The sequence below is a fragment of the Natrix helvetica genome (assembly GCF_964273705.1).
Source record: "Natrix helvetica genome assembly, chromosome: 12".
Taxonomy (NCBI): domain Eukaryota; kingdom Metazoa; phylum Chordata; class Lepidosauria; order Squamata; family Natricidae; genus Natrix; species Natrix helvetica.
The window spans coordinates 391,700-417,690 of NC_138556.1; the positions used below are offsets into that span (position 1 = coordinate 391,700).

Here is a 25,991-nt window from a genome sequence, read left to right on the forward strand (position 1 = left end):
CTAATATGACCTAGTCAGTCCCTTCTTCCCCCCACAGCCAGCTCAGAAGGGGGAGAGGATTTGCTTGGCCACAGGACTGCAGAGCAGTTGCCATTACAAATTATTTTTCACCTCCACAAAAATGGGGCTTAAAAAGACCTAAGAATAAATAACATGCAATGGATTTAACTGCCACAAAGTTGGCAACTGCTTAAACGGCTTATTATTTTATTTCCATCCGTGTAAGCTGCCTCGAGTCACCATGGCAAGCAGATGGCAATATAAATTTTCTAAAATAAATAAAAATAAATAATAATAGTTGCATAAAGACCAAGGCAATCCAGGTTGGGATTCTTCCTCTCCCTCCTCCCCACTGACAGAGCTTTCTCTTCACCAGCCTCTGCCCCTCCTTTCCAAGCCTCTCCCTGGGAAGCGGCCCCTCCTACCCAGCCCCACTGCCCTTCCATCTCTGGTGAGGCCTCCAGCCAGCAGCGACAACTAAGTACACAGAAGGTGAGTTAGGATCTGCTGGGTTGAGCCTGGTGGCTTTCAGTCGATCCACATTCCAGCTGCCACTTAAGTTCCAGATCAAATTCAAAGGTGTGATGTGAAAAGTGCCCCTGAGTTCAAATGAAGGCACCCATAATGGAGGCTCGTCCGGGGGAGTCCACTATTTCTCTGAGCAATTAGTGTTAGGAATGGAGCCCGCATGCCAGGCTGCACAATCCACATCCCAAGGAAAGAGGCTTTCTGTCATATGGCATGGGAGTTTTTTTTTTAAAGGTTCTTTTGTGAATGAGAGGAAGGCAGAAGAGCCTGTGGAAGAAGCAGCTTCCCATGTGTCTCCACAGCTACTGATTAACACTGGGAATCTCCAGAAAACCGGAGAAGCCAGGAAACTGAACCAAAGGATCACTTGCTTAAGGAAGTCACTAATGAAAGGTTGTAGGTTGAGGACTACCTGCATTATCATGATCTGGGCAGCCCCATAATTATCTCCTTGTGGAATCAATATTTGAATTAAAGTTTAACAAGAAGTGGGGCTATATTATACATTTTTCCTCTGTAAGCTAAAAGACCTTTTCTCCTGCAAAAATTTAATCATCTCCCAGGTGGGGCTTAGAAGGCTGAGTTCTGTAGTCAACTATTTTGCAGTTTCACCTTGCAATAGCCAGAAAGGCAAGTCGAGTGACAGTACAGTGTCTGTCTGTCTGTCTGTCTCTCTCTCTCTCACTCACACACACTCACACACACATATATTAGGCTGCCATTAAGCTGAGTGCCAGGTGAGATGCCCCAAGGTAGTTTCCTTAAACAAAAGACAGGAGCCTGCTATAAAGATCCAGAGGCCTCCAGAAAAGGTCGCTTTTATTTATTTTTATCTCTCCTTTTCTATTTTTATAAGTAACTCAAGGTGGAAAACACATACAATACTCCTCCCTCCTCCTATTTTCCCCATAACCACCAGCCTGGGGATGGTGTGCTGAGAGGGGGAGAAGCCCAGGGTCACCTAGTCAGCTTCCTGCCTGAGGCTGTTTTTAGCCTATAGCCTTCACCTCTGGATCCAATTGGGACCCCCAGACTTCCACCTTGTGGCCATTAGCCCCCCCCCCCATCTCTGCTTCTCCTCTCAAACTGCTTTCTGTAATCTTCCTCCCTATAACTTAAGTCTAAATTTTATACTGTTCTCTGGCTGGCTGAAAACAAGTGCTGACCCATGCTCAAGGATATAATATGATTCTGTGATTTATAGCCCTCCTCAGGTTTAAACGATTCCCCCAATTCTCTTACAGCCCCCAGAAAATACTTCAACACTGGGCCGTACCGAACAAAATGAAATTCAATGTAGAGAAAAGTAAGACAAGAAAAACCAAAAGGACACATATAGACTGGGAGAAACCAGGCTTAATAGCAGTAACAGTGAGAAAGATCTTGGAGTCTCAGTGGACAACAAATTAAATAGAAGCCAGCAGTGTGCAGTGGCAGCCAAAAAAGCCAATGCAATCCTGAGTTGCATTAACAGGGGGAAACAATCAAGATCAAGTGAGGTACTAATACCACTCTATAAAGCCTTAGTAAGGCCACACTTAGAACTATAAAAAAGATGTTGAGACTACAGAAACAGTGCAGAGAAGAGCAACCAGGCTGATCAGAGGACTGGAGGCTAAAACATGATGAGTGGTTGCAGGAACTGGGCATGGCTAGTCTAGTGAAGAGAAGGACCAAGGGAGACTTCATAGCAGTCTTCCAATATTTGAGGGGTTGCCACAGAGAGGAGGGGGTCAAGATATTCTCCAAGGCACCCGAAGGCCAGACAAGGAATAATGGATGGAAACTGATCAAGAAGAGATTCAAGCTAGAAATAAGGAGAAATTTTCTGACAGTAAGAACAATCAAGCAGTGGAACAGAAGTTGCCTTCGGAAGTTGTGGGAGATTCATCCCTGGAGGCTTTCAAGAAGAGATTGGACTGCCATTTGTCAGAAATGGTGGTGGGTATCCTGCTTGGGCAGGGGGTTGGACTAGATGACCTACAAAGTCCCTTTCAACTCTGTTAATCTGTATCTTACTACTTTCTCTGAAGCTTCAGTTACTCTCAATCCTCTCCAAGTGGCTGCCAGGAACTGAGCGGCAGTTGGGATGGGACAATCCTATTAAACCCCTCCAAGTTGCAATAATCAGCTGGATCCATGCCCTTAATTATTTTCATTCCACAATTAGCTTCTGCCCTTGAATTTTATCTGCTTTTATTTGGAATTTGAAGACCCAGCCAAATAAAGCATGGTGAAAGTCTGCCTATCCCCCAGGAGGCCTGGTGGGCTTTCCTCAATTTTACCAGGAGGGAGAAGAGGAGTGTGGCAGGATGGAAGAGGCTTCAGAGAGTCAGATATTCCTGGGCTTGAAGTAAGCAGGGGGTGTATCATAGTTCTTGATTAAGGCTTAGGGGTTGACTGAGGCTCCTGGCGAGAGAAAACAGCAGGAGAAACAAGGTTTGCATAGTTCCAACATTTAATAAACTTTAATCTCTCTAGAGTTATATCCACATCCATTAAATTAAAAAAACTGGCCCCAGGAATTGGTTACTTCTTCAAATTACAAGAAATCATTTGTGCACCAAAAAAGTTATAGAAAAAGTGTCCTGGGCAGCCCCAACCAAACAACCTCCACCAGGCAGCTCCAGACGACCGCAGCCAGAGATTGTCATCCGAGGGGGGGAGGGCAACAAGGCACATAGGAAAGGTGGAAGCTCCAGCAACACTCAGCAGATCCAGGGAGCAGCCGCCAGGGGGTGCTGGTGAGCAAGCCAGCCGGCTGGCCGCCCCTCCAAGGTCCAGTGTCCAGAGAACCTGCTCAGGGGGGGAGGGGGCTGGGCAGCCCGTCTGCACTGAGCAAGGAGCAGTGGATCCTCTTCCTGCCCCTCCCCCCCACCAGTCAGGGGCAGAGAAGGGGCATCATATCAGGCAGGCCCTCCTGGCCATGTGGGAAGAGAGGAGCGTAGGCGACGTCTGGTGGCCAAGGCAGGAGGGAGCTGGAAGCCCTCCTGTTGCCTCAGCCCTCCCCCATCTAGGGAGATGTGCCCCCCCCCGCACCCCTCTTCCTTTCCACTATAACAGGACACAGACTGGTTTAGTTTTTAAAAAAACTTTGGTGAATTAAAACCAGAAGAGAATGACTCCAGCAGCAGCATCAGGCCCATAAGACACAGGGGCTCAGCCCCAGAAGAGAGCAGGAGCCCCGGGGGTGGATCCGGCCTGCTTCACCTGGGGCTGCAGACTCATCAAAGTCTTTGGTCTCTGATGAAGGCAGTTCTCTCGCCCTCGCCCTCCTCCTCCTCTTCCTCCTCCAGCCCCTCCTGCCACAGAATGGAGGGCAGCCCTTTGTAGGCAATGAGGTTTCCGCTCTCCAGCGAGTAGACCTTGTACCCACGCAGGCACAGCCCTGACCGCAGCTGCAGCACCAGGAAGACGATGACGAAGACGAGGACAATGAAGGCACAGATCAGGCCGGCCACCAAGAGCGGCAAGTTGGAAGGGGGGCTGGCAGGAGCCACGCCCTCTTCCCCCACAGCAGGGGAGGCCCTGCTGCTCTGTGTCTGATGGGAGCAGGTGTGCTCCTGGCTGTTGTAGTGGGCATGAGCTGGGCAGGACAAGCACTGGCCGGCCGAGAGGCCCAGGCAGGTGGCACAGGACGGATGACAGGGCACGCAGAGCCGAGGCTGCAGCAGGTGGGGGTCGAGGCTGTTCTCCAGAGGTGGCGGCCCCAGGGCCGGAGCAAAGCCAGGCGGACAAGTCTTGAGACAGGTCTTCTGGTGGAGGTAGAAGCCTTCTTCACACACTGGAAGAGAAGGCAAAGGAGAGAGGATTCAGGGCATGATTGGCCAGCCTTCCTTCTCTGCTCTGTAGGTGAGAAACCACTTCTCTGGGCAGCCTGAGTCAGTCTTCACACCACTACTTATTTTGTTCATATTTTGTGGCTCTCAGCAATGTGCCAGGAATGTAGCCTCCATCAGACAATCTCAGCTGCAGAGCCATTAAGCTACCTGCTTAGCTAAGGTGGTAAGCAGGTAGCAGAATGGACCAGAAGACTTCCACTCACCCAGCAGAGGGACAAAAGTCATAACACTCACAGTAGTATACCTGTGGCTCCTGATGTAGGATTGCCAGATGGGAGATGATCTGACATAAACTGCTCTGAGCTTTTCAAAGTACCCACGGAATAATTGATACAACTGGAAAAGTTGTCACAATCATTATTACTTTTGCAATGGGATAAATCCTGAATTAACTAAACAAAATGCTAAACTTTGCAATTGATGGAATGACTTTTACTCCACGGGACCAGGTATTTCTCTGCAAAGTGTTGCATTTCTTAAAAAAAGATGAATGAATGTGGAAGGGAAGGGGAAAGGATTGGGTGTGAATCAAAGAGAGAGGAAGGTTATGGAAATGAGGAAGATATGCAAGGAAAGGAAGGTTTTCATTATGAATGAAGGGCTCAAATGGAGCATCAGGAAGTATGAACTGGTATCTTCTGGATTGTTTGGAGAATCTGTACGAAGTAGAAATTGAGAGGTAGATGTTATGCTCCAGGAAATGGCTACAACTCTAATGTTAACACATTTGGTAATGAAATGTCTGCAAGAGAGCACCAAGGATGCCCACACATACTCCTCCTCCATGCCAAACCCCCCTCCTCCTAGCCCTAGTTTGATAATGAAACATTTGCAACAAAACAGCCAAGCTCAGAGACTACCACAGAGACTACCTAGTTTTCCTCCTTCGCTTCCTCCTCCTACCCCTCCTCCTCCTCTCCTCCTCCTCCTCCTCCCATCCACAAATACCACTTCCTCCTAGCCCTAATGATGTTTCCTAGTTGGGTAATGAAATGCCTGCAAGAAAACAACTGACCACCCCCACCACCTCCTCTCCAACAACACCAATCCCCCTTCTAGCCCTGATGATAGTTGCCTACTTAGATAATGAAATGGCTGCAAGAAAACAGCCAAGCTCAGAGAGCATCAATAGACCTGCAGTTCAGCACTGAGCTACAAATCTTGTCTTGTATCAATGGCTATAAAGGAAGACATTCGCTGCACAAGTGATTTGGGGGGAATCCAAATGGATGACATAAATGGAAGCTGAGTAACCACTTACAAAAAACCCTCATTTTTTGCCACATATTTTAATCCCTACGGGTACTCGGCAAAGAACAAAAAGATAATGCCTGCTTTGAAAGGCTGAGCTACATAGGGAATGTTGGAAGGCTGGCTAGACTCTATCAAATGTGGGGTGTGCTGTTATTTGGTAGTGTCAAAAGTAAAACAATCACGGAAGAAAAGAAATAAAAGAGGTAAGAATAAATGGAGGATGACTATGGGAAGTGAAAGGGAAAATCCTGTATGAAAAAAATATTAGAGAATCTCAAAACAAATTGAACAGAAAGATAATATGGAAGCCACTTGAATAAAGTAAAAGGTAGAATGTGACAAGCGTCCACAAGAAGATGGAGTGAAAAAGCCACCTGGAACCAGAGGCTGGACTGAGAGAGCCGCTTGGTGGTCCAAGAGCAATGGGAGGGGGGAGCTCCCACCCGCCATGGAGCCAAGACACAGAAACTGCAGCAGGCAAGCAGCCCTCCTTCCTCTGGCAAGGTGGGGGACTGAGTTACCCACAGCTCTGGCAGGAGTGCCTCCACCCCTCCACTCAGACCTCGAGGGTTCTTACCCAACTGGCCCACCGAAGGGGACATGGTGAGAGTAGCAGAGCAGAGGACCCAAACGGACGAACCAAGGTCAGCGCAGAGAAAGGAGAGCTGTTGGTAAGGCGGGACTCCTCCCTCCACTTGGGAGTCGGAGAGGAGGAGCCAGCCCAGCCTGTCCAACAGGCAAAGAGGGGCAGGCCAGGCCCAGACCCACCCTTCTGCCAGCAGGCAGTGAGCACAAGCTCAGGTCTAGGACAGGGGCCACCCCCAAGAGTAGGACACTCTTCCAAGCAGCCCATTTTCCTTAGGACTTACCCACGCAGGCCTGGTTGGTGACCAGGGTTTTGCAGCCACTGCTCTCAAACTGATTGGAGAGGTCCGGCAGGTCGGGGCCTGTCCCATACAGAACCAGGACGAACTTAGTGAGGGTGCCTGAAAAGCAGGAGAAGGGAAGGGGGGGTGAGCCCCCAGAGCAGCCTCCCTGCCAGTCTGGACCCAAGGTGACGCTGGGCAGAAAAGCCAATGGCCTTCTTCCCACCCAGCTCCTATTGGAGGAAGGGGATCGGACTCCCACCCTGTGCAGAACTAAAGCTATGCAAAGTTTTCAAGAAGACCACTTTATTATTGCCTTTGTCACTACAATTTGTTCAATGATTGGGCTATTCTTCAAAGAATCATATTATACATTTTCAAAAATGTGTTTGCTTACTGACCATTCACTCACTGACCATTCAGTTACTATGATAGTTACTAACAGTCCTCAAAGTTATGGCCGCTGCAGCACCCCGTGGTCCTGTGATCAAAATTTGGGTGACTGTGAACTGGCCTGCATTTATGACAGTCTGCCCCCTTCTCCAGCCCATCCTGGCCACCCTGCACTCTGCTGCTGCTGTTGCCACAGCTGGCATTTGCTTCCTTCTGCTGCCGTCCCAGGATCCAGACACTGTGGGGGAGACCGGCCGGGACACCAATGCAGACATCAGGGTGTTGGAGCCTTGTCTGCCAAAGGAGCTCACTGGGCCCAGGCAGAGAGACAGTGTGGGCAGCGACTACCTGGGGAAGGTGGCAGATGTAGACACTGTAAGGCCACACCTGGAACCAGCAAAATGCCATTTCTAAGTAGTCCGGTCAGGGATGGTTCGCCTAAAATCCACTTCACTTAGCCATGGAAATCCTTGGCTCTTTTAGGGTCATTTAACAAGGACTACTTGCCCTTACAGGATAGTCCACATCTTACAAGTTCTGTGTCAGCTGAACCCAGCGATCATTCCCAGAGCATTAACAGATCTCCCTAGAAGTTGCTGGATTTCTTTGTCCCTTTGAGGGGAGTTCTGCTGTGGGAATGGGGGGGGGGGAGAGGGGCTGCCCAAGCACACACACAAAAAAGGCAGAAGCCCGTTTTGCAGATTATTATTCCTTTGGGAATTGACAAGTGGGAAGGAGAGCCATTTGCCTCCCACCCCCATTCTCCACGCTTAATTCTGTAAAAACAGCACCAAAATCATTGCAGTCCAGGTTTGGCAGCACGATTTGGGACAAAAGAGCCACATGGCAGAGCTATTCTTCCCAATACGCTGCCATGGTGAACCCAGTGGAAGGGGAGGACAAGGACTTGAAGTCTGAGTGGTGGAACATCTGGGGCACTCAGGAGAGAGTCTTCCTGGCCCCTGGGCAGACAATACTGAAAGGAGACATGGAGGAATAAAGCAGATTACCATAATTGTTTGCTTCACTCGTGTTCTCAATTTCCAGCACCCATTCGCCAGCCGGGTCTTCGTCCCATGAATGCGTCGTCATGAAGGCCCAGTCATTAAAGCCATCAGCCGAATAGTCCCGAGGCCTGGCCAAGCAGAAAGAGATGATGGGGAGGGCCGGGCAGAGGCTCAGCGGTCTTTCGGACCAGAGGTGGCAGGAGTCAGCTTACCTGGCAGCCAAGAGAGTGGAGCGGGTGCCCATTGGGCTGACCAGGTGAATAGCCAGGTCTCCCCGACGGTTGTAGGAGAGGGTCAGCCTGGCTTGGACATGCTCCAGTCGAGCCACAGAGTTAGCCTTTCCCCAGCAGGCCTCCACCTTCTGCCGTACCTCCAGATACTTGCCGATATCCCTGCAGGACACAAGGATCCTTGGGCAAGGCAGCCAGCAGCCATAGAGCCTCTTCCCCCATGGGGTGGGGTGGATGACCTCCTCCCCCTCCTTGGTAGAGGTACTGGATACACGCACTAGCTGTCTGGCTGCCTTTTGGTTAGTTCTCTTATGGTTGTTTTTACTTATTTATTGCGTTGGAATTGTGACTTTTCTATTGTGTCCCTGGAGTCAACAGCACCAAAATCTAAATCAATGAATCCATCAATCCTGCCATGGCAGTTGGGTGTCCTTGGGAAGTGGGTATATGTAGACAGGCCTATCTCTACAGTGCCGGCACTGCCTGCGAGGTGCACGGTGACCTGGTGAAGGAGAAGAAAGTGGGGATGGACTTGATCCACGAGATCCCTGAAGGGTCCCATGTGACTCCTGAGGATATAGGGCATCGGGGGCACAGGGGCGGTGCCCAGAGAGGGTAGACTCTACTCATCCTCCCAAGCAAGTTCCTGTACAGCTAGTCCTCAACGTATGGCATTTGGGAGCAGAATTTATGATGCTAAGGAAAATGGCCATTAAGTGAGTTACACCCAATTCTATGTCCTTCTTTGCCAGGGTTGTTAAGCTCCAGTTATTAAATAAATCAGATGGTCACTAAGTAAATCAGGAAGTCATTAAGCAGACCCGGCTTCCCTGATTTATTTTGCTTGTTGAAAGCCAGCTGGAAAAGTCACAAGGGGCCACAGGGGACCCAGGTGCTGCGGCCGTCACGAATGCAGGTTGATTATTAAGGCCCTGAATTCTGATCTGTGGAGGGGAGGGAGGGAGGCTGTCGCACTTCTAAGTGTGAGGATGGGTCACCTGTCACTTTTTCAGGACTAAACACCTTAAAACACATAACACATAACCGTAACAGTCACTAAAAATATGGCTGTAAGTCAAGGACTCCATGTATTCAAGAAGCTGAGCTCCCCCCCCCGCCCCCCCCAGGAGGGAGAAGACAGACGTTTTCCAGCCCCACCCAGCCCCACCTCCCGAAACCCACTTTGGCTCTGGGAGGATGTCGATGATGCACTTCCGCTGAGGCCCCACCGAGGTCCAGTTCTTGGCCAGGGCCACCATGGCACCTGCGTCCAGCAGTCCGTAGCCGTAGGAATGGCTGACTGCGGAAAGAGGGGCACAAGTCAGGGCTGAGCAAGGCAGGGGTGGCACCTGCCACAGCCTGTCCGCTCCACCCCCGAGGCTACCTTTGCGTCCCACACCATTGGTGGCCCAGTCGTTGGTGTTGAGGTGGGAAGGTTTGGATGTGCGCACAACCAGATGCTGCATGTCCCGCCAGGTCAGGTTCTTGCTGCAGAGAAGAGGCAGGCGAGTCGGTAACAGCCGCTCTACAAGGCCCGGCCTGCATGGGCACTGCCACCTCCCTCACCCCTTACTTGGCTTCCAGAGCGAGGGCAATGATCCCAGCAGCCAGGGGTGCTGAGGCGGAGGTGCCAGTGTGGGACTCGGTGCATTTCTGCCACAGGTCAGTCGTCACCTGGAGGACGGAGAGAGGAAGGCCAGCACACTCACAGCTTATCTTGCCAGCTCAGCATCCCCCCCTCCCCCCCGGGACCTTTGAGAGGAAATGGACCCCCTTCAGTGGCCGTGGGGGCCACCTTCAGGCCTGGCACTCCCAGCCCTTCTTTGAATTGGCCTCCCGGGAGACACACATCCAACTGTGCACAGCGACCTTGGCTGGGCCCCCACTGGGATCTCTAGCTGGGCAGAAATCCCCACGAGAGTCCCATTACTTTCTGGTCTCTTTTGAGCCTTCTCCTAAAACCCAGGATTTCTATCTAGCCACAGACAAGGAGGGAGGGACCTTAACTCCCCAAACTTTTCAGGTGTTTCAGTATCAACTAAAAGGATAATTGGGGGGGGGGGGTTTGCTTTGATGCAACCTGAGCCAATGTAACCTGAGCTACAGGGAATTGCAGTTGTCTCCCCTCCGCCATGGATGCCTGCAGGTGACCAGGTGCAACTTCCGGGTCTGACACACACACCCCGCTCTCCCCTGACGTGTCCTTCCTGTTTGCAGCATCTCTCCTCTCTCATTCCTACCCCTGTGCAGGTCCCCAACACTGCCCTGCGCTCCTTCCTTGCCCCCCCACCCGTCCATCCAAGCCATTTGTCCCACCAGATCCTTTCCACACTCTCTTCAGGGCATTCATCTCTTTTCCCCTCCAGGTCCTGAACCACCTGCCGTCCCTTGGCCCAACCTTGGCGCCGTGGCCAGCAATCCTGGGTTGGGTTCCAAACTGTCTAGGTGTCTTTGGAGCACAGGGGGACTTGGGGGGAGCAGGTGGGACTCACAATCTGCTTCTCGGTTTGACTGCCGCTGCTGTAGGTGGTGGCCAGTGTGGAAGAGCAGGCCTCGCTGTACCAGGGCACATTGCCATACTGGGTGGTGCTGCTGATGGAGAGGGTGTAGATGCTGTTGGTGTAGCCGTCACAGTTGCAACTGTCACGATCCCGGCCGCCATTCCCCGAGGCCCAGACGAAGATGGAGCCCAGTCCATTGCGGCCCTGAGAAAAGGGTCGGGTGAAGCGGCTGGGGGCCTCGGGGTCTGCCCTGACTGGCCCCCAGCTGCCCACCCAGCTCACTCCCTCACCTGACTCACGCCCCGGCGGAAGGCCTCTTCGGCCAGGTGGGCGGGGCCGTCCACGGTCTTGCCGTCATCCTCCGGGCCCCAGCTGGCACTGTAGATGTGGATGTGGTCAGGGTTCAAGCCCAGGGAGCGAGCTTCCACAGCATCCGTCACCTCCCCATCCAGCATGCGGACACCTGGAACAAAGATGGCCACTGCTTTGGCTGCCTCTGGCCAGCCGGACCAGCCCAAAAGCGGGCAGAGCTCGAGGGTACCCCTCACCTCCAATCTTGGCATTGTAGGCCACGCCCACACCACAGATGCCATTGTTGGCCACTGCAGCCACTTCGCCCGCACACCGAGTCCCATGCCTGCAACGGACAGAAAAGACTGAGGCCTGCCCAAGGAGGGTGGCCAGTGCAGAAATGCCACAACAAACGACCCCTTCTTCTGGGCAGTCTGACCCTGCAAGAGTGCAGATCCGGGACAAGTGTGACCCTCACAAGGGGCTGGGAGGGGGGTCTTCCATGGCCCATTCCAGGCCACGTGCCTAGTTGCCTCCCTCCCTCCCTCCTAACCTGTTGTCATTTGTTTGTGTGTAGCGAGGCTGAGGGTCTGGGTCCTGGTCATTCACGTCAAAGCTGGCAGCGGGGTCCTAGGGAAAGACGGAGCCCTCTGGGGCCTTAGTCTCCGGCCCTTCACAGGAGACCAGGACGCTAGTCTTCCTGCTGGCCACTGAGAGATAGACCTCTCCCCCGAGGCCTTGGCTGGGGAGACGTGGAAGTGTGGGCCCTTTAGCGAGAGACAGCCGGGGCCCCAGGAGGCCTTTGCCCTGCCCTCCCAGGAGAGCAAGCATGCCCATCCTCTCCTCCACTTACATAATTGGCCTCCAAATCTGGGTGGTTCTTCTCAATGCCATCGTCCAAGATAGAGACCACCACCCCACGGCCAGTGTAGCCCTGCTGCCAGGCCTCCTGCACGTTCAGGTCTCTCTGGTTGCTGTTGGACTGCAAGAAAGGGGAGCAGCAGACACTCACCCAAGAGCCAAGGTGTTGGAGCGGGAAGACGGGGGCCTTGAGACCCCTGACCCCAACTAATTGTCCTCAAAAGAGCATCTCAAGCCAAAATGGAGAGAAAGGCCCCATCCAAGCTCATCTCACAGGCCCTCCCCACCTTTTCAAACATTCAACCAAATGCCCTGCTAACCCTCTTGGCTCTCCCCCCCCCCCCACACACACCTTCTCTGTGCTGCTCTCCTGCAAGGCCTGCCCTTCCCCTGGCTGCCCTGGGATAGTGCTGGGAACCAATGGGGAGGCTCTCAGGACAGCCGTTGGGAAACGTTTCAGAGCCTCCGTCCCACTGACTGGAGCGACTAAGCACTGTCCCTCTGCCCCTGGCCTGCCCCAATCTGGGCTTCAGACAGGACGACTCCTGTCCCCCCAAGGCCGTAGCCTCACCTACCAGGTACCACTGCTGGGGGAACTTTGGATCTGTCGGTTCTATGAAGGCATCCCGCTTGGTCCGGCGCTTGGCCACCTGCTGCTCCAGCCAGAGCACCTGTGGAGAGATGCGCATGGGCATGCTGCCAGGCTCCCGCAGATCCCAAACCAACCCGGGGCAATCAAAAAAAAATTCCACTCTGGAGCTCTGCTATCATAGAGCAATCCTCTCATCTGACCCCACAAGGACCACAAGCCCAGCCCTGCCAAGAGGGCCATGGAAGGTCCCTGTTGGCCCCCTCTGCTCATGGCCAGGGGCCCTTTTCCAAAAAGGCGAAGAAGAAAAACTCTTTACAGCTAAGCAGAGCCAGCCTTTGCGCAGTGGTGCGAAGAAAGGTTTTCCTTTGATGGGCTTCCCTTTTCTCGTTTCTCCCCCAGGATGACCTTGATGGCCATCTCCCACTGCCCTGCTCCTGCTCCATGCAGGAAACAAGGACTCTGCTCGACAGGAAGGGGGCTTTGCCTGGGTCTTTCTCCCCAGGCAAAGGAAGCCCAGTCTCGAGTTCCAAAGCCCTTGTATCTCTCGGCTTCACCTGCTTGATCTCACTGTGGAGCCGGAAGAGAAGCCAGAGGAAACGATTCAACTAAGCATCTCCTCCTGTCAGGTCCCATGGTCTTCTCTCCAACGGGCATCAGCCCAAACCCTTGGTAGATCAAGAACCAGAACAGCCATGCCATCCCCGCCTGGGCAACTCTGACAGGCAGGTGTGCAAGAAAAAGGTGCCAGTGGCTTGTGGAGCCCTCGAACTTTGTAGGGCAAGATTCATGGTGCAGCCCTCTGACTCTGCGGCGAACTCTGCAGGACTGGAATTCATACCTGCGGCTCTCTGGACAAGGAGCTGTGCCAGGACCAGTGTGGCGAGAGGGAGCGCTTGGCCACAGCCCGGTGGTAGAAGTGGTAATAATCCCCGATGATCTGAGAAGAAAAGCAAAGCAGATCAGGTTCATCTGAGAGCTGGTCCCAGAGCGGGTGGCCAGCGCCCACAGCAGAGGAAAGCTGCAAACACTTTGTGGGGGATCAGGAGGTCACGCTTCCCCACGAGCAGGAAGATGCTCTCCCTCCTGCCCCGGCAATTTGCTCTGCTCCTTCCTCACCTTCCCAAGATGCCTTGAAACCGGCTCCCCCAAATTCTGCCTCTCGAGAGCTGAAATAACACAACCCCCCAAAGGGCAGCAGGGTGGCCTGCTATCTTCCTCCTGCTGTGGGGGAGGGGGGCTGCTTGGCAGGAGGGGACGTAGCCCCCTGGTGTGAAGCGTCCTGAGGAACTGCACTGAATCACAGGAAGGAGAAAGTCACCCCCTAAACCACAAGGGGCCCATCCTGACATCTGTCTGTCTGCCCAAGGGATGCCTCCAAGTGGCCAACCCAGCAGAGGATGCAAAAGGAGATGGGACAGCCGAAGCTCCCTGAGTGAAGAGAGAAAATTAATTTGGGAAATTTTTGTGGCTCTGAAATTGTTTTCCCCCCTCCCCCAAGCATAGTTTTCCATAGGAAGGTTGCCTTGTTTTTATTTAGTTCTGCACTGGTTGCTTTGGAATCGGATTCCCTCAGCAAATGTAATTGGAGGAGATTGCTCTCTCCAAAGGAGAAACCCCAACCTGCAACTATTTTCCTCAGCCACCAGAGGGGGCTGGGAAAAAACTAACACGCCATATTCCTAGAGAAGGAACCTTTTAATTAAAAAAAAACCCTACAATCCTTAGAAGCTAGAAAAAATTGACAAATTACTAGATAACAAATTGGATAAGATTGTGAGTTATAAACAAACCAAAGATAAAATGGAAATTAAAGATAGGGAACAAGAATATCCTGTAAAAAAATCTTTATTTTTTTAAGGGACACTAGTTTTATCAAAAGAAAAAATACAGGAACAAGTTTTTTATGATCATTCTGATATAAGATTAAAACCTGAAAATTTGAATATAAGTGCTTTAAAAGAAAGGTCTACCTGAAATTTGAAAGAAAGAGGAGCATTTTGTTTTACCAGATGTAAACTAGGCAAAAACTATTCCAAAGCTGAAGCAGCTTCTTGGATAAGAAGCAAAATGTCTTCCAAAAAAAAAAAACCCCCAAAGTCCACCTGCCTCTTGAAAAAGCACCTTTGGGACAATTACGACCTGGATGACTGAGAATGTCCATAGACAGGCAAAAACTATTTTCCCAGATTAAATGGAAAGTTATGGCTTCTAATTTTGAGTATATATACAGTATAAGGGTATTGATTTTTGCACCAGAAATGTACTTGACTTTGATTAAGGTTTAACAGAAACGGAATGGAAGGGAATATATGATCAGTGACAGTCTGGAGATTCAGGATGAAGAGGCGGCCTATGCTGGAAACAGAAGATATAAGATTTAAGTACTTATAAGATCTGATATGCTATATAGAGATTGTTGTAGTTATTTTTGGGATATGCTATATTGAAGGCAAGGTAGAGATTTAGAAGATGGTCTCCAAAGAAAAGCAAAAGATTATGTGGTTGCAGGTTGGGACCTTCCCTGCTGGCTTCCCATGGTCTTTGTCAGAAAATGACTCAGACGGTCACACGTGATCATGTGACTGCAGAAAAACTGGTGGTCATACATGCAGAGACTGGTCATAGATCTTAATGAAGGCAGAACCAAGTTAATCCATGGTTGCTTCCCATTTCCTTGGGGGGAAACTGGGATGCTGAGTGGGCCACTTCAAAAGGAAGCTGGAATGGAACTTCCAAGGTAGTTAATCCAATCAAATCACTAACCTTCCCAGCCCCCTTTGGAGAAAAGTTCCTCCTTCCATTTGCCGTGCTGCGCTTCTGGTGGTGAGGGGAGCCAGGCAGAGAAGCAATGGCTTGCAATCCAGGGAAAGTGCTCCCCTCCCTCACCCAGTGCCCTAAGGCAGCTGGAAAGGAGTCTGAGCCCTGGGGAGAGGGCAGGGCAGCTGCCCCCCTTTGGCTGGAACTCCTTTGTTATGAGCTTCAGTAACAAAATCTTGACAGTCTCTGAGTTTTTCCATCCCTCTCTCTCTCACACACAAGTGAATCAGGGAGTTTCTTTCTCCCATTCTCTCTCTCCCTCTCTCCCCATCTTAAAGCATGGTTTTGCAACTGTCATCTGTGCCACCTTTTGCCAAGATCACCTCCTTGGCTCTCTACCAGAAGGCTGTTCCACTCAAGAGGTCCTGCTACCACAAAACTAGGAGTTTGAAAGAAAACTGCACTCCTGATTCCAGGTCCCCAATGCCAGCAGTGGGCAGCTGATGAAGGAGAGAGAGACTGACCGTTGGCTTACCTGAACGGTCGTTCTCTGGGCGCTGCGGGAGAGTCCAAGCATGGGTTAACACAGCCTATCTGCCCAAAGACTCGGTTTTATTTTTCCCCTGGTCACGCCTCCTTTGCCTCCTTAAGTCCAGTTTTAAAAAATGAAGTCTTGTCCGCCCTTAGGTATTCTAAGTGAACGTACAGTCTTGTTTCTTTCCATCAACCCTGGGCGGGTTTTGGACTCTCCCGCAGCGCCCAGAGAACGACCGTTCAGGTAAGCCAACGGTCATTCTCCTGTGCGCTGCTTGGAGAGTCCAAGCATGGGACATACCCAAGCTATACTGTCCCAGGGCGGGTTCAGGTAATGTCCGGCATATCCAGGGCTGAAGCCAATTGTTGCAAAACACACCTTCTAAAGGAGGCTTCAGCTGAAGCAAAGGTGTCAATCTTATAATTTCTGATGAATGCTGTGGGGGAAGCCCACGTAGCAGCCCTGCAAATGTAAATGATGGAAGCCTGGGTCGTAGTGGCGGCACTCCTGGTGGAGTCCGCCATCACACGACTCAGCACAGCCCTGCCTTGATGCTCATAGGCCATCTTGATGCAGGCGCGTAGCCAGCGTCCAATGGTCGAAGAAGATACTTTGCGACCCAACAATCCCGGTTGGAAGGATACAAAGAAGGACTCTGAATGCCTGAGTTCCTTAGTCCTTTTCATGTAAAGACGAACCGCTCGTCGAACATCCAGTTTGTGCCACATGCGTTCCTTGCAGTGCTGAGGCTTGGGACAAAAGTTCGGGAGTATCACCTCCTGAGATCTGTGAAAATGAGTGTTCACCTTCGGCAAGAAAGTAGGGTCAAGGCGCAAAATGACTCGATCTGGATGGACAATGTACAGTTCCTCTCTCACAGAGAACGCCGCGATCTCTGACACCCTTCTAGCAGAAGTGATTGCTACTAGAAAGGCGATTTTAAGAGTCAAGTGGCGCAGAGAAAACTTTCTCAGCGGTTCGAATGGTGAAGACGTCAAAGCCCTTAGTACAAACGGTAAGTTCCAGGACGGGTATGTGAGGTCGTAGATTGGTAGCCCCCTTCAAGAAACTCTTGATCTGGGGATGATGACTCAAGGACTGATAAGAGTCTCTAGCCAGAATGGTTGACAAGGCAGCCACCTGACGCCTGAGTGTGGAGCGCGCCAGGCCCTTCTCCAATTCCTCCTGGAGGAAGTCCAGCAGTTGAGGAATGGACGCTTCAACATCAACAATGTCATGTTGCCTGCACCAAGTAGAAAAAGCTGTCCAGGTTGCATCGTAGATGCGAGTCGTGGCCGGTCTTCTGGAGGCCTGGATGGTTTGGATGACTTTATCCGAGAGGTGCTGCTTCCTCAGGAGCTGCCCCTCAAGTGCCATATGGCTAGTTGGAGCCACTGGAGCTCTGGATGACTGATGGCTCCCTGGACCAGAGCCACTTGCTCCTGGGGAATCCTCCACGGTTTCCTCACGGAGAGATCAACCAGATCCACGTACCAGGACCGCCTGGGCCAGAATGAGTTCTGCCTCCTCCGTCAGGATCTTGTTCATCACCTGCAGAATGAGTGGAAGTGGCTGAAATGCGTACAGGAGCCCCAGAGGCCACCGGGTCATCAGTGCGTCCGTCCCCTCTGCCTGTGTAAAGTGTAACGTGAGAAGAATCTCGGGAGTCGCGTGTTGGTTGCGGTCGCAAACAGGTCTACTTGCGGGAGTCCAAACCGTCTCACAATTTGACGGAACAGGTCCAGATGAAGCCTCCACTTGGAATTGTCGATCGTCTGTCGACTCAGCCAATCCGCGCTCACATTGCTGGTGCCGGATATGTGATTCACTCTTATTGAAGCTAGGTGGCGCTCTGCTCACCGACCCAAGGCCTCCGTCTCTGCCATGAGTCGTCTGGAGTGGGTGCTCCCCTGCCAGTTCACATGGGCTTTCGTTGCTATGTTGTCTGTAAGCAGAAGAACATGACGGCCCACCAGTTGATTTGAAAATCGTCTTAGGGCGAGTCGGGCTACCCTCAGCTCCAGCCAATTGATGTTTCGAGCTGCTTCCGCACGCGACCACCTACCCTGCGCTAGCTGACTCTGGCAGTGCGCGCCCCAGCTGTAGGGCTGGCGTCCGATGTTACTATGATTCTGTCGGGTTCCTTGAACAGGCACCCTTTCTCTATCGCTTTTGACTGCCACCATCCCAGGGAGCGAGACACCTTCAGCGGAAGCCGAACCCTCCTGGGGAAATTATTTTATTTATTTATTTATTGGATTTGTCAACCGCTCCCTCTCCCCTAGGGGACTCGGGGCGGTGTACAGACAGAATAAAAACATTATAAAACATTATATACAGCAATTACAAAACCCCATAAAAACAAATTAAACACAAGTCTGTACAATAGTGCATAGATTAATTAATGATTAAAACCAAATTAAAATACCCCAAAATTTAAAATAACCAGTCAGGAAAGTCAAGGGATTAGATCATGATTGCGATTGGGTCAGGCCAGCTAATTGGAACAGGTGGGTCTTGAGTCCCTTACGGAAGGAGCGGAGATCAGTAATGATTCTAATGTCAGGGGGAAGGTCGTTCCAGAGGGTCGGGCCCATCACAGAGAAGGCCCTACTCCTGGGCGTCGCCCGCTGGCATTGTTTGGCGGACGGCACCCGGAGGAGTTCCTCTCTGTGAGAGCGAATTGGTCGCAGGGATGTATGGGGTAGGATGCGATCCCGCAAATAACTAGGTCCTGAGCCATGGAGCGCTTTAAAGGTGAGAATCAACACCTTGAAACGCACCCAAAAAGCCACAGGTAGCCAGTGCAGCTCGCGCAGGAGAGGTGTTACATGGGAGTACCTGGTACTCCCCATAATTGCCCGCGCGGCCGCATTCTGGACCAGCTGTAGCCTTCGAGTGCATCTCAAGGGGAGCCCCATGTAAAGAGCATTGCAGTAATCCAGGCGGGACGTCACCAGGGCTTGAGTGACTGTGCGAAGGGCGTCCCGGTCCAGTAGGGGGCGCAATTGGCTCACCAGGCGAACCTGGTGGAAGGCCCCCGTAGCCACGGCCGTCACATGGTCATCCAGCGACAGCCGCGTGTCTAGGAGGATGCCCAAATTGCGCGCCCGGTCCACGGGGGGGAGTTGCTCACCCCCAATGGCCAGAGATGGAGCCCACTGGCTGAACCGGGGTGCCGGTAACCACAGCCACTCCGTCTTGGAGGGTTGAGCTTGAGTCTGTTGTCGCCCATCCAGACCCGTACGGCTTCCAGGCACCGGGACATCACCTCGACGGCTTCGTTGGGGTGGTTCGGGGTGGAGATGTATAACTGAGTATCATCAGCATATAGATGATACTCAACCCCGAAACCTCGAATGATCTCACCCAGCGGCTTCATGTATGTGTTGAACAGGAGAGGTGAGAGGACCGAACTCTGTGGCACCCCACAAGTGAGTGGCCTCAGGGTCGACCTCTGCTCCCCTGCCAACACACATTGTGTCCGTTCGGAGAGGTAAGAGGAGAACCATCGCAGCACGGTGCCCCTCACTCCCAATCCCTCCAGCCGACGCAACAGGATACCATGGTCAATGGTATCGAAAGCCGCTGAGAGATCTAATAGGACTAGGATGGAGGAACAACCTCCATCCTTAGCCCTCCAGAGATCATCCACCAACGCGACCAAAGCCGTCTCCGTGCTGTGACCGGGCCAGAAACCGGACTGGCGCGGGTCTAGATAGTCAATTTCATCCAGGTGACGAGGGAACTGTTGCGCCACCACACTCTCTACAACCTTCGCTAAGAAGGGAAGGTTGGAGACAGGACGATAATTGGCAAGCTCTAATGGGTCCAGGGAAGGCTTCTTAAGTAGGGGTCTCACCACCGCCTCTTTCAAGACAGCTGGCAAGGACCCCTCCCTCAATGAAGCGTTCACTAGTCCCAGGAGCCAGCCTCGTGTAACCTCCCAGGCTGCCAGTTATCAGCCAGGAGGGACACGGGTCCAGCAAACATGTGGTGGCCCTCAGTCGCCCGCGTAACCTGTCCATATCCGCAGCGGCAACAGAGTCAAACTCCTCCCAGAGTGATCCCTCAAGACTCGCCTCCGACGTCACCCCTGGATCATTGAGGGAGATCCATTCGCTCCGGATTTGGGCGATTTTATCCTGCAGATATTCCCCAAATTGCTCTGCTCTACCCTGTAGAGGGGCTTCCCGCGGCCTCTGTGAAAGGAGGGAGCGGGTCACCCGAAACAGGGCGGCAGGGCGGTTTTCTGCGGACGCAATAAGAGTGGCACAGTATTGACGTTTAGCTACCCTTAATGCCACTAGGTAAGTCCGTAAGTAGGCTCTTACCTGTGTTCGGTCAAATTCAGAGCGTGAGGATCTCCATCTGTTCTCTAGGCGTCTCTTGTGGCGCTTCATCACCCTTAGCTCCTCGGTAGACCAAGGTGCCAGGGTGGTTCGCTGCCACCGGAGAGGCCGCAAAGGCGCAACCCGGTCCAAGGCCCCGGCCGCTGCACTATCCCACCAGGTCCTCTGTCCGGGAGCGGGTTAGGGCTACAGGAAATGGCCCAAGCTCCATCTGCAGCCTATGTGGTGCCATCAGTCGCCTAGGGCGGAACCATCTAGGACCTTCTGGTTCTGCCTCCCCGCGATGGGGGGTAGCGCCTGGGAAGTCGAGCCGGAGAAGCGAGTAATCTGACCATGACAGGGGTGTAATAACTAAATCCCCTATTCCCAGATCACTCATCCACTGGCCAGAGACAAAAATAAGGTCCAGCGTGTGTCCTCCGTCGTGTGTGGGGCCCTGAACTACTTGGGTCAGGTCCATGGCTGTCATGGAAGCCATGAACTCCCGAGCCGCCTCGGATGACTCGCCCATCGACGGCAGGTTGAAATCCCCCATAACTATCAGCTTGGGGGTTTCAACCGCCATCTCTGCGATCATCTCGAGGAGCTCTGGCAGGGCCGCTGATGCATAGCGAGGAGCCAAGTATACAATCAGGAAGCCCAACTGACTCCCTGGGCCCCATCTCACACCAAGAGACTCACACCCGATATCTGTGGTGCAGTGAACTCTCTCGGTTCTAGACTTTCCCGTAAAATTACCGCTACCCCACCACCCTTACCCTGGACCCGAGGCTGATGCAATGCACGGTATCCTGGTGGGCACATTTCCACGAGGGGTAAGCCCCCCTCGTGGCCCAACCAGGTCTCCGTAATCCCTGCAGGGTCCGGCAGATCGTAGATGAGGGGGGCCTTATTGACAACGGACCTTGCGTTGCACAGCATCAGCCCCAGGCCCTGGCTCTGTGAGTCCTGGCCACCTAGAATGCGGGGGTTGATATAAATGACCGGGCGTGTCCAACAGCCACGGTCTCCCAACCGACTACAGAATCTTCGTCTGTCCTCGCACCCACCCCTCCCTACGACCGTTGGAATTTTAAAAGGGCCCTCTTAAGGAACGTCGTTCTCCTTCCCCTCCCCCATTCCGCTCACTTCCCTCTCGATCCCACCTGTTTGCCTTACCCTACCACTATTCCTGGGCTGGTTAATCCTCCCCCCCACCCTAGAACCCCCTAAAAGCGTTAAAAAGCATTTAAATAAAAAACCCCTGAGCCTCCGTTTCCTCCATTGGCAGTAGTTCTATGGGCCTTGCCCCTTTTACCTTCTTTTTGGTGCATGGCTTCAACCACTCCCTGGGAAATAGCCAATAACCTCCCTCATCTCAGCCGAGCCTTTGTCCTCTACAGGCCTAGGCCTAGAAGGGGCTCGGCCTCTATCAGCTCGGCCAGGAGCCATGGAGTCCTCCACATGGTGACAGCCATGAAAAGATTCCAACTCCTCCCTCACCGAAGAACTAGGAGAGTCTGGGTAACCCAGGGGAGTCAGACAGGGAATCCCTACCACTGATAGAGGGTGACTGATCCCCCTGGTTAGAGACTCCTCTCTCTCATGTCTGGGCAGTGGGGACCTTGGTCCAGACTCACAGGCCTGAGGAGGAGGGGCCTGGGTTTTACTAGGCCTTTCCTTAGGGCCCTCTGCTTCGTGTCTCCCTGGAGTTTAGGGCCTTTGTTCCCAGAGAAACTGTGGGAAGACTTGCTCCCTGCTCCCTTATTACCCTTTCTCCCCTGGCCTGAGGGATCTGGCCTACTGCGCTTTGCAGATGGCCATGCCAGCTCCTCCCTCTGCTCCAAACCTTCATCTGCCATGCTGTGGATGGTTTGTTCAGGTGGAGAATGAATCAGCTGCAGGAGAACGGCACTGGACGCTGGCTAGCCGGCTCCAAAGCGTCTGCAGATCCGAATAGTTCTGGAGGCTGGAAAGAGGCACCAGGACACTCCACTGCCACCCCTTCGGGCCAAAGGTTGTTGATGGGGGGGGGGCTCAGGTTCTGCCGGCACCCCGGACAGGCCTTCGCAACCCCTGGCGGCGATCTGCGCTGAGGTGGAGAGGCGCAGAGAGCTGCTGTTTCTTCCCTGCCGTCTACTGCTGAAATGGCCCAAAAAGATGGCTGCCACAACTTTCGCACGCTTTTTGAGTGGCCAGGAATGCAGCCGGCGCCTAATATGCGGCTGTTGGAAAGCGCGCCAAAGCGTCGCTTCCAAAATGGCCGCCGCGACCTCTGGAGCTCGTAGACACCGCTGGGGAGAAAACCTCTCCAAAATCTCCCTGAAGAGCGGCCGGGGACGCGCTGAAGCCTCAACCGTCCTCGCATTTGCCGGCAGCTGCCAGACCAGTGGCCTTAGAGCGAACGCAGCAGGTGGGGCTCCTCTGGTGCCTCAGAATACAGCCTCAAAGTACAAATCCGCAAAACAAAACTAAAAAACACAGTAAGGAAAATAAGGGGAAAATCCTAATAATTCTATTCTAATCACTATTCTAGCAACTTTCTCCTGGAGAGCCCAGCCTATCTGTCCAAAGACTGAGAGCTCCCTGAAACAAGTCCTATTGGGCGGACTGAGCTTTTAAAACTGGACTTAAAGAGGCAAAGGACCAGGGGAAAAATCAACTCGGTCCTTGGGCAGATAGGCTGTGTTAACCCATGCTTGGACTCTCCAAGCAGCGCACAGGAGAATTTCCACTACAGGCATCAGACCTGACACAGCAGTCCCCCAGGCGACAATCCTCACATGACTTCCATGCCCAGCGTCTCCTGCAGCAGCACCCACAAGGTTAGAAAGCACACATCTGTCTGCAGGCAAAGCACAGAGCAGCTTTCTTAGCCAACCTCCTTATCCAGCGCAAGCCTGCCGTGAGACCAGATGTGGCCATAACCCTAGGACCCTTTGTAGATGCTGACCAGATAGAATGCTATCTTTGTAACAGTCTAGAGAGATTCTCAGTTATCCAGGTCACGGTTGTCCCGAAGGGGCTTTTTTTCAAGAAGCAACTGGACTTTCTGGAGTCCTTCTTGAAAAAAACCGCCTCTTCAAAAAAGTATTTTTGGGGGTTATCTTTGTAACTGGGTAACTTGTAACTGGGACAGTTTGTTCCATTGACCGCAACATATTCCAAAAGACTTGGCCCCGTTCATGAACCCATGTCATGGGCAGAAGGCCTGTTTGCACTGTGCTGATGAAACGCTTTGCTGAGCAGACAAGGGGCGTATCAAGTTTCAACAGGGAACAGAAAAGGCCACCTTCCCACACTGAAAAAGAAGAGGTGCCTCAGTTCCCTGAGAGGAAAAGTGCCCCAGATGAAGCAAGAGGGACTTCCCAACCTTTTGCAGTGGGGCAGGGGGAGGGGCTGCCAAAGTGCCAGGAAGGAGCTCTGCTTTCCAGCCAGTCTCTATGAGCTTGCCCCATACACCAGCTCCGTTCCCCTCACCCCCTGTGCATCCTCTCCCTGCCAGCCCCTTTCCCCATAGACCCAAGGTCAAATGCCCAGAGAGAGAAAAGGTAACGCATCTATGACTGACAAAGAGAATGGGGAGCAAAAGAATATGAGAGGTAGAATTACCTGTGGGCAGCAATGCAACCCCCTCCCTCCTTCCCCATTTTTTCCATGGCAACTGCTTCCCCCCCCCCACCAGTCCACGAGTTCATAAACATCTAACACCACCCCCAGCTTTATGTCTTTCTGCAATTTGCTGAGCATGCCTTCTGTCCCCTCTCCAAGTCATTCATGACAATTCTGAAGAAGGTTGGACCCGGGACAGAATCTCCAAATACCCCTGGCAGAGTTCCCTCCTTGTAGACACAGATACACTCAGGGCCAGCTGTTGGACACAGATGTTCAACAGGTCCAGCATGTGACAATGAGGCTGCCCGCCCATCCTACATACCACTAATTCCATTTCATCAAAAAGAAGGTTATTGTCAACCTAGTCAGATACTTTATTGGCATCTCAGTATACAACATCCACAGCTTTTCCTTGCTTTGATGATCTAGTCACTTTGTCCAGAAAGATAGATGGACTGACGCAGCCTGTTTTTAAGTAAACCATATAGGCTTCTGGTCATCACCATGTTCCTTTCCAAATGTCAGTAACCCTCTGCTTGATGATAATCCTCTATAGGATTCACCCAGATACGGATGTCAAGCTGATGGCTCTGTAGTTTTTTGGGCCCACCTTTTCCCTTTTATAAACAAGGGAATAAGTTTTCTTGAAATCTTCTTCAGTCCAGAGGTTTTCTGTGGTTTTGACTTCCCATCTATCAGTTTATCACCTTAGGCTATAATCCATCACAGAGACTTAAACTGCCTCAAAGCAGCAAGGACTTCTCCCATCACTTGCTGCCTATTTTGACCTGGGTTTGGTCTTCATCCCAAGACAGTGCACCTTTTGACACATTGGGGCATTTTTTTTCTTTTGGAAAAAGACAGATGCAAAATAGAAATTAAGCAATTCCAGTTTTTGGCTTTTATCTGTAACCATCTCACTCACACCTGCAGATCAACCACTTTCTCAAAACTATTTTTGGTACTCATTTGAGAGTCTCAGCTGATTCTGAACCTGATCCCTCCTGACTCCATCCTTACAGATTATGGCTATTCTCTGATATTCTGCTTTTCCTAAAGGCCCCCTCCCTTTCCGTTTTTTGAGCTTCCCTTTTTGTTGTTGTTTTTGTTTATCTGAGAATTTTTTATGCAACCACACTGAGCTTTGCATTTCTCCCATTTTTCTTTCTCTTTGAGGTCATCTGTCTTTGGGTCCTGATTATCTTATTTTTCAGAATTTCCCAATTCTGACTGGGACAAAGTGGAGTAAAACAGTTGCTTCCTGTGAGCTGGGCTCAATGCGCCCTCCACACTTCTTCAGTAGCTCCATCGCCATGATGGGTCAAGGTGCCCGGTTCCTTTGTTGTGGATGGCTGCCAAGCCAGGTCTCTTATGTCCTATACTTGCCCCCTTATGTTTTCCTACTCAGATACAACACTTGATTATTTCCACGTTGAAATCTATCCTTTTCATTTCTACCAACTGCTTAAGCCTGTCTAGAATTTTTTTCAACAGTTTTTCCTTTGTAACAATTCTGAGCTACGGAGGTTCTCTTTTTTTGTTCTGTGGTTCACCTGAGGCAGCGGTCATTCTTCCACCTTTGTGCCATCTGCAAATCTAAATCATCTGTTCAAACTGTTGATCAGCACAGACTGTACCTTGTGGGCCTCCATTCAGCAAGTCTTTTGAAAGTATCTGTAATGTTTACAGTGCCTTAGAAGGGTGCTAGTTAGTGACATTCAGTACCTTTATCCATTATTTTAAACTTCCAATCCTTGAAAACAGAATGAGAGGGTTTGAAAGGGAACACTTAAGGTAGCCCTAAAGCTCAAAGCCCAAGTAGGCGATTTAACCCCATTTGTTCTGGATTAAAACAAGTCTAAGACTTCTTACACACCAGCTCAGCCCCCAACCACATCCAGCAATTCTCTCAGCTCTCCTTCTGCTGGTCTCCCCTCCCCTCCCCTCCCCTCCCCTGTTTGTGGACAGTGTAACTGACGATGCCTTGCATAATACACCTTTCTCAAGAAACATTCCGTACTTCGAACAACGAGCACAGTGAGCCTCAAAAACTTGTCAAAACAAATGTCTGTCTCTAAAGAGACTTGCATGAAATGGTCTTTGTAAAAGGTAAGTTCTGAGCCTGCTCCTCACACAACAGTGATGTGTGAGCCATTGCTGGCCTCAATGCCAGAGGACTGGGTGGGAACTGACATCACTACCCACCTGGCTTGCCAAGGGAAGTGGGCTTTGATCCTGCATCAACTCTGGGCAGCTGGGCCCTCAGCCAACATCACTGCTGCTAAGATAAGAGCCTGCTACAACAGCCATAGCTGATCAGTCATCAAAAGAGCTATTTCCAAACAGTCAACATCAAATGTCCTGTCCTAAAGACGAGCACGGCCACTT

At 51.7% G+C, this 25,991-nt stretch overlaps 1 protein-coding gene across 1 annotated transcript in view; it reads right to left on the minus strand.

The window, feature by feature from the left end:
- Window positions 1–2,968: 2,968 nt before the first annotated feature.
- FURIN (furin, paired basic amino acid cleaving enzyme) overlaps window positions 2,969–25,991 on the minus strand; it is a 29,216-nt gene continuing 6,193 nt past the window's right edge. The window contains exons 3-16 of the mRNA XM_081964900.1: window positions 13,204–13,302; window positions 12,349–12,444; window positions 11,766–11,894; window positions 11,466–11,542; window positions 11,170–11,258; window positions 10,912–11,084; window positions 10,613–10,825; window positions 9,694–9,794; window positions 9,505–9,608; window positions 9,303–9,420; window positions 8,103–8,282; window positions 7,894–8,018; window positions 6,494–6,610; window positions 2,969–4,312 (exon numbers count right to left, since the gene is read on the minus strand). Of these exons, the coding sequence (XP_081821026.1) occupies window positions 3,756–4,312; window positions 6,494–6,610; window positions 7,894–8,018; window positions 8,103–8,282; window positions 9,303–9,420; window positions 9,505–9,608; window positions 9,694–9,794; window positions 10,613–10,825; window positions 10,912–11,084; window positions 11,170–11,258; window positions 11,466–11,542; window positions 11,766–11,894; window positions 12,349–12,444; window positions 13,204–13,302 (2,178 nt within the window). The 3' untranslated portion in view covers window positions 2,969–3,755. The remainder of the gene's footprint in view (window positions 4,313–6,493; window positions 6,611–7,893; window positions 8,019–8,102; window positions 8,283–9,302; window positions 9,421–9,504; window positions 9,609–9,693; window positions 9,795–10,612; window positions 10,826–10,911; window positions 11,085–11,169; window positions 11,259–11,465; window positions 11,543–11,765; window positions 11,895–12,348; window positions 12,445–13,203; window positions 13,303–25,991) is intronic.